At 32.9% G+C, this 8,057-nt stretch overlaps 1 protein-coding gene across 3 annotated transcripts; it reads left to right on the top strand.

Moving 5' to 3' along the window:
- The first annotated feature begins 502 nt into the window (after positions 1–502).
- LOC137404243 (uncharacterized) lies at positions 503–7,487 on the top strand. 3 transcript variants are annotated; one of them, XM_068090410.1, is made up of 7 exons: positions 503–513; positions 1,270–1,331; positions 1,939–2,029; positions 2,396–2,460; positions 5,616–5,799; positions 6,208–6,342; positions 7,294–7,487. In XM_068090410.1, exons 4-7 carry the CDS (start codon positions 2,428–2,430, stop codon positions 7,485–7,487), a joined length of 546 nt encoding a protein of 181 aa, XP_067946511.1. In that variant the 5' UTR covers positions 503–513; positions 1,270–1,331; positions 1,939–2,029; positions 2,396–2,427. The 3 variants fall into 3 exon arrangements, with proteins under 3 accessions (XP_067946511.1, XP_067946512.1, XP_067946510.1); XM_068090411.1 differs by lacking the exon at positions 503–513 and adding an exon at positions 2,623–2,743 and having other exon boundaries at positions 1,112–1,331; XM_068090409.1 differs by lacking the exon at positions 503–513 and having other exon boundaries at positions 1,112–1,331.
- Positions 7,488–8,057: the final 570 nt, after the last annotated feature.

Genomic DNA, 8,057 nt, shown 5'->3' on the forward strand with positions numbered 1-8,057 from the left:
GAAAAGTGAGTTTAGAGGACAAAATCAGTGAGGACTTGCAGACATGACTGTATTTCTCTAACGAGTTACTCTAGTAATATTTTCGAACATTATGTGCTTGGATACTTGTCAAACATGTAAGATGAGGCAGGCTGTGTCAAAAGTTGATTGCCCAAGTCAGCATTCTTGTGGTTAATTTATAGCTCGAGCTAGGTCAGCATCAGTGAACCAATGCTTGGCCATTGTTGATTTAATCTAACCACGGGTCATAAAATGATAAGCAGTAGGCTTTGTGACTCTAGGGCCTAGGCTGATGTGACCTAGGATCATAATTGATATACAGTGTTATTTGGCTAGTTTATAGTTGATGATCAGCTAGCTGCCTGGATTCTTTTCCAGTTTTATATAAATTTCTAGCAACCCGTTTTCTTATTCATTTCATATTATATTCTTAGAGAGTGTAGACTTCTTTATACCTAGATTAGAACAGAAACTTATTGTACACCCAACTCTATCCTGGAAACGGATGAAAAGGTATGTCTATCTATATGTATGCTTTTATTTTCTGGATTAATGTTGTTTATCCATGTCTTTAGTTTTTTTGCAATTCTTATTAACGCTTCACATAATATTTCATTAGCTACATTTCATATGTTAATCAAGTTTTAAAAACTTTCAGTTTTCATGGTGCTAATTTATTTGTGTGTGCCGCTTACATATGTTTTGTTTAAATCATCAATTAAATGGATTTAAATTTTTAAATTTTTAAATTATGCTTATCATGTGTCTGACGTCATTTGCTACAAGATGATATGCAGTTTAAAGGTATTCAGATGAAAAAAAGTGAGTTTAGAGGACAAAATCAGTGAGGACTTGCAGACATGACTGTATTTCACTAACGAGTTACTCTAGTAATATTTTCGAACATTATGTGCTTGGATATTTGTCAAACAAGTAAGATGAGGCAGGCTGTGTCAAAAAGTTGATTGCCCAAGTCAGCATTCTTGTGGTTAATTTATAGCTCGAGCTAGGTCAGCATCAGTGAACCATTGCTTGGCCATTGTTGATTTAATCTAACCACGGGCCATCAAATGATAAGCAGTAGGCTTTGTGACTCTAGGGCCTAGGCTGATGTGACCTAGGGTCATAATTGATATACAGTGTTATTTGGCTAGTTTATAGTTGATGATCAGCTAGCTGCCTGATCTGGCTGCATTTTGTTAGTGGCAGTGCACGTACTGTCAAGCGACAGCACGAGCGTGATCCTAAATTACTAACATTAATTTTTAGTGATGGCAAGGCGTAACGCAATGGCAATGATGGCAAAACGTAAACGAGGCAATGATGAACCGGTAAGTAAATTGGCAGTAATCCCTCACCTTGACATACAATGTTACTTTGTTTTACTATTGGCATCATAGGTCAAACTCATCATATCTTAAAAAACAAATATTCTCATAGAATACACTATATTTCATGTTTACCAGTTGCGCTGATATGCTTGTTAGCTAACTGCCAAAAGGCTATAATCTAACCAATAATGCGACATGAGGCTCACTTCACTAGGAGATGCAAATCAGCAATAGCATTTTGACCATAGGCTAACTATCAGTGCTATACGTATAATAATTGTGTTCTGATGTTGCATAACTTAACAAATAAATTGCACCAAAATTGTAAGTTGGAATACTGATGAGAACAGTGCAGAAGTTTTAAAAATGCAACTAAAGCGAAATGTTTTTGTTTTAAATGTATCACCCTATAAAAACTTTTTTAAATTATGCAAGATGTCATGCCAACTAAGCTGCAAACGCATTGCTTTGTGAAAACTCTAACAAGTCTAAGTTGTTGTACCATTTTTTATATATATTGTATATGTAAAGCTAAAACTACGTATATTTTTCGGGGTTATAGAGAAAGCATTGCATAGAAGTTTAAACATTGATATTGCTTTTATAGTTGTTTTCTTGGCACGTTGGAGATTTAGTGAATGCCGTTTGGCCTCCATCTGGTAGATAGTATACTGCCAACATTACAGAACTTCATGCAGGTGCGTTAAAACTTGGGTTGGCTACAGGCTTAATATTTGTGTACAAAAATAAAGGCTAGGTGATCTTGGGATCTGGTTTCATCTTTGACAAATTAGCACTTTTTGATAGGCATTTTTTGTATTGAGTCGTATGTGTTATAAATCTTCCTGCTAACGGCTAGTATTATTGTTTCAAAATACTTAGTTATTAATAACTTTTCAATGTTTTTACACAGTTGCTGGTTAGCGGCTGTGGCTGAAGTAGTTCTCCTATATAGGTGCTGGCTAGTTCTTTAGGTATTCAAGTAAAACATGGCCATTATTGCTTTAGTGTTTCTATTGAATATTTACCATTCACTGCGTGTGAGAACTTTGGTTTTATTTAAGGCGAAGTGACAGTTCAATTCAGGGCTGACAACATGAACCGAAGGCTTAAAATGCATCAGATTAAGGTAGGAACATTAATTTACTTTTTGATGTAATCAGACATGGTGTGAAAATCATTTATGTACATTAATGTTGCCCAAGTTAGTTACAAAGTGCAACACTCTATGTGTTAATCTTTCGAAAGGCGTCAAACAAAACAAGTAAAATTGTTCATTTAATTGTTACAGCACCTAATAGGAAAGCCAGAAATGCAGCTTGTTCAACTGCAGGAAGTGAAAATAGTTGCTGAACCCATGCACAGTAATCCCTCTGTATTGATCCATCACACTATTAAGGAGGAGCCTGAAGGTTTGTGATAATTTACTAGTTGCCATGGAAAATAGCAACTAAAATGCTGTGCAACTGACCAATATGACAGGAGTGTTTCACATAAGTTTGCTTGTCGGTCATTCTTAACTGCAGCTAAACTATATTCTACTTGTTATATTTCATAAAATGAATATTACTGATGCTACTGACTTCTAAGAAAGCAGCACTCGAAATCATTAGACAAATTTTGATTACCCAACATTCCGTGTCAAACTATCAAAATATCAACATGAAAATTCCAAATGTTTATTACATTCAGACAGCATGTTTGTAAACAAACAGCTATCGTCAATACACCATATGTGCTCTATCATGTGTTTAATTATATTTATATATACATATATATTGCAAGTTCTCAATTAATGTAATATCCTGTAGATATTTGTACATATTACTCACTGCCGTGAATAACTCTTTATGTTATATCATGTACATATATGTATGTACAACTTGTCATTACGAATGCTCCATATACGATATATACTGTATTTATCTTGCTTATATCACTTACTGTTATGAATGGTCAGTTATGCTAGATTCTGCAAACATCTCTTTATATCACTTACTATTATGGAAGCTCCATATGGGATTTGTTCTATAGAAATACATATATATCTCTTATTATGGAAGCCGCATATGTGATTCGTTCTATATACATCCAAAAAATATCACTAATTATTATGAAATCCCCATATGTGATTCATTCTATATACATCCAAATATATCACTTATTATTATGAAAGCTCCATATGTGATTTGTTAAATACACTACATTATATATCACTTCTTATTATGGAAGCCCCATATGTGTTTTGTTCTATAGACATCCAAGTATATCACTTATTATTACGGAAGCCCCATATGTGATTTGTTCTATACACATGCATAATTATATATCTCATATTGTTATGAAAGCCCCATATGTGATTCGTTAAATGCACCTCATTATATATCACTTCTTATTATGGAAGCCCCATATGTGTTTTGTTCTATATACATCCAAGTATATCACTTATTATTACGGAAGCCTCATATGTGATTCGTTCTATACACATGCATATATATATATCTCATATTATTATGAAAGCCCCATATGTGATTTGTTCTATACACATGCATAATTATATATCTCATATTATTATGAAAGCCTCATATGTGATTCGTTAAATACACCTCATTGTATATCACTTATTATTATGGCAGCCCCATATGTGTTTTGTTCTATAGACATCCTAGTATATCCCTTATTATTATGAAAGCCCCATGTGTGATTCGTTCTATACACATCCAAGTATATCCCTTATTATTATGAAAGCCCCATGTGTGATTCGTTCTATACACATCCAAGTATATCTCTTATTATTATGAAAGCCCCATATGTGATTCGTTAAATACACTTCATTATATATCACTTCTTATTATGGCAGCCCCATATGTGTTTTGTTCTATAGACATCCAAGTATATCCCTTATTATTATGAAAGCCCCATGTGTGATTCGTTAAATACACTTCATTATATATCACTTATTATTATGGAAGCCCCATATGTGTATTGTTCTATAGACATCCAAATATATCACTTATTATTACGGAAGCCTCATATGTGATTTGTTCTATACACATGCACATATATATATCTCTTATTATTATGAAAGCCCCATATGTGATTCGTTAAATACACTTCATTATATATCACTTATTATTATGGAAGCCCCATATGTGTATTGTTCTATAGACATCCAAATATATCACTTATTAATATGAACGCCCCACATGCGATTTGTTCTATACACATGCATAATTATATATCTCATATTATTATGAAAGCCCCATATGTGATTCGTTAAATACACTTCATTATATACCACTTCTTATTATGAAAGCCCCATATGTGATTCGTTAAATACACTTCATTATATATCCCTTATTATTATGGCAGCCCCATATGTGTTTTGTTCTATAGACATCCAAATATATCACTTATTATTATGAACGCCCCACATGCGATTTGTTCTATACACATGCATAATTATATATCTCATATTGTTATGAAAGCCCCATATGTGATTCGTTAAATACACTTCATTATATATCACTTATTATTATGGAAGCCCCATATGTGTATTGTTCCATAGACATCCAAGTATATCACTTATTATTACGGAAGCCCCATATGTGATTTGTTCTGTACACATACATATATATGTATATATCTCATTATTATGGAAGCCCCATATGTGATTTGTTCTATAGACATCTAAGTATATCCCTTATTATTATGGAAGCCCTCTATGTGATTTGTTCTATACACATGCATATATATATATCTCTTATTATTATGAAAGCCCCATATGTGATTCGTTAAATACACTTCATTATATATCACTTCTTATTATGGAAGCCCCATATGTGTTTTGTTCTATATACATCCAAGTATATCACTTATTATTATGAATGCCCCATATGTGATTTGTTCTATACACATGCATAATTATATATCTCATATTATTATGAAAGCCCCATATGTGATTCGTTAAGTACACCTCATTATATATATCCCTTATTATTATGGAAGCCCCATGTGTGATTCGTTCTATACACATCCAAGTATATCACTTATTATTATGAAAGCCCCATATGTGATTTGTTAAATACACTTCATTATATACCACTTATTATTATGGAAGCTCCATATGTGATTTGTTCTGTTGGCTTTCAATGTTTTGATGTTATATAACATAATGCTGATAATTATTATCAGTAACAGTTAACACTATTTACCATGAATGTGATTCATGGCAAGCAGCATGTTAGCAGGTGTTAACACACAAATGCTGATACTATTTGCTAGATGCTAAAAATGAATGATGGTGAGCTCAACAAGCTGGCTGACCACATGGGACATGATCTTGGGATACACACCAAGCGTTACCAGCTACAAACGAGCATCATTGAGAGGAGTAAAATAGCCAAGCTCCTGATTAGAGTGGAACAAGGGGAAGAAAAATATGGTCTGTTGCCAAGTGACGGAGAAGGTAACTAACTACTTATTGGTTTAAAGCATGCTCCATTTTAAATTGAATACATAGGTTTTAAAGCATGAAGTGATATTTAGCATTTACCTATACTTAATAATTAAAAGCTAGGCAATGGACAATTATCCTAGGAACATACTTTTCAGCATGTTATGCAGTTATCACTGATATTACTATGACAATAATCTGCTAAATTTCTGTCAGATTAGAAGTAATGAAACATCTGTGACTCTTGCCACTAAACCAGTTTGAGAAAATTTAAGTAATAAGAGTGAATCAAATATTTTAAAAAACCCTAAGGGTTTATTGCTAACCAGGCTGGCTTAACACTGCTTGTGATGCTCTTAGGTATTTTTTGGTAAATATTTTTAGGTGATAACTATGTATTAATAAAATTGTCTAATATAGGTGAAACACGTTGTGATAGTGATGGTAAAGAGAAATCCATCACCCATCTTGTTGAACTAGAGGAGCGTGAGAACAATGCAGACTGCATTGCTACAATAAGTGTATCAGATAATCATGATGCGACCGAAAGACAAGGTAGCATTATGATCTATATTCTTCTGTATCAACATTGATAATTTAACTTGCATGTTGGACATGTGTAACTATCTACAAAATGTTGTGTCATCAGTTCAAATATGTCTGCAATAAAAGCCTGTAAAATTCTAATTCTGGCTTATTTTTTATGTCGTGTTAGAAAAAGTTAGTTTCATGGAGCTTAATAGTAAACCACTAAATAAATGATGACCTCAAAATTAGTATAAAAGGGTTAGAGATTGGTGTTTTATTGTACGATGTCATTTTATGTTTTGTAAACTATAAGAATTGGTTAAAAGCTTGACAACCATAGTAGGATGTTCCGTTTGCCTGCCAATGCTAAGTGGTATAATAATACTAATAGCAATGGCACGAATAAGTGTTCGCATCAAGATTTAGCGATTTTAGCTTAGTTATTATGTAAACACGTATAAAAAGTACAAAGTCTATATTATTTACTAGTGAATTTGCTATAATAGGGCAAAAAAGCATATTTTACCCCATACTTAAAAATTGTTTTGCCTTGGCAAAGTTTTTCTTTCATAGAAATGCAGCTCTAAAAACTAGGGAAAATTTTTTCAAACAATGTAAACATTGGGTTTGTAGAGTTCTGACAGTCTCAGCAGCTCAATACTGTTTGGTCCAACTATTTGAGTATTCACATAGGCTGCTGAAAGTAAACTGTCATCAGTTTGTGTGTGCAAATTGAACTGGAAACATTATTATTCAATGTTGTTCCAAATCCTTCAAGATGATAATGCATTTTTCTGGTATTCTTTGGTAAATTTTAAAGTTTTACAAATGCATAGTATGCTGCCTTAAAACTTGAATTTTTCACTATTGCAACAAGCTATATTGAAGAAAAACTGCATGTTGTTCGGCTTTGTATTTCCAGCAACTCCACCAACTTTTATGACTTACAATCGACTAAATGACTCATCTATTTTTCAGGAACCAAAAAACCAAGATGGACCCAGTTGGAAAAAGACGTATTCAGCAAGCTATGGCAAGATAAGACAACTGTACCTTCCAAAACGATTTTGCTGAAAATTAAAGACGCTCTCCCACACAGATCATTGGCGGTAATGCGTGCAAGAGCTCACAACTTCCTAAAAAGCAGTACAGCACCTAACAGCCAGCTCTAAGCAAGACCATTGGGAATTTGTTTTTTTTTCTACTTTGCCACAGTCACCTTGTTCATAATTGGTAGTCAATTAATGTAGCTATCTTATTTCTCAGTTTTTTTCCTTATTCTGATTAACAGTAGTTTTTGGAAATAAAAACTTTTTAAAAGCTAAATTTCTATTTCAAAGTTTCATGATTTTTTAAACACGTTTTTAAAATGTTGATTGCTGTTTGTAATTGTTGTTTGCTTTTGTAATATTTTGTGAAGGAAATGGCTTTTGTGATTTTTGTATTCATTTTGAAGGGAGATGCTTTTCTCATGAATAATTCAATATTATCTGCAAATACAATTACAAATAGTGCATATTGCTATTTCTGTAACACTCCTAATTATACACAACGATTTGAATAACGGGCAACGATTTGAATAACGATTGAAATAATGAATTATTTCAATAATTTTTGAAACAAAATTATTTCAAAAATTTTGGAGGGTCAGCACAAAACCGAAAAGACTACCACCTTGATTAAAATTGAGCGGCATACACTCCTGCATGTACAATTGAAAAGGCTGCAAAAAAAAAAGACAA

The sequence above is a fragment of the Watersipora subatra genome, chromosome 9 (assembly GCF_963576615.1).
Source record: "Watersipora subatra chromosome 9, tzWatSuba1.1, whole genome shotgun sequence".
In the NCBI taxonomy this organism is placed as follows: Eukaryota; Metazoa; Bryozoa; class Gymnolaemata; order Cheilostomatida; family Watersiporidae; genus Watersipora; species Watersipora subatra.

What these genes read in the sequence shown, in the direction of transcription:
- LOC137404243 (XM_068090410.1), top strand. Translation starts at nt 2,428, where the DNA reads ATGAACCGAAGGCTTAAAATGCATCAGATTAAG. An exon ending in TTAAAATGCATCAGATTAAG is followed by an intron (nt 2,461 to 5,615) that starts GTAGGAACATTA and finishes ACTATTTGCTAG; the next exon opens with ATGCTAAAAATGAATGATGG. An exon ending in GTTGCCAAGTGACGGAGAAG is followed by an intron (nt 5,800 to 6,207) that starts GTAACTAACTAC and finishes TGTCTAATATAG; the next exon opens with GTGAAACACGTTGTGATAGT.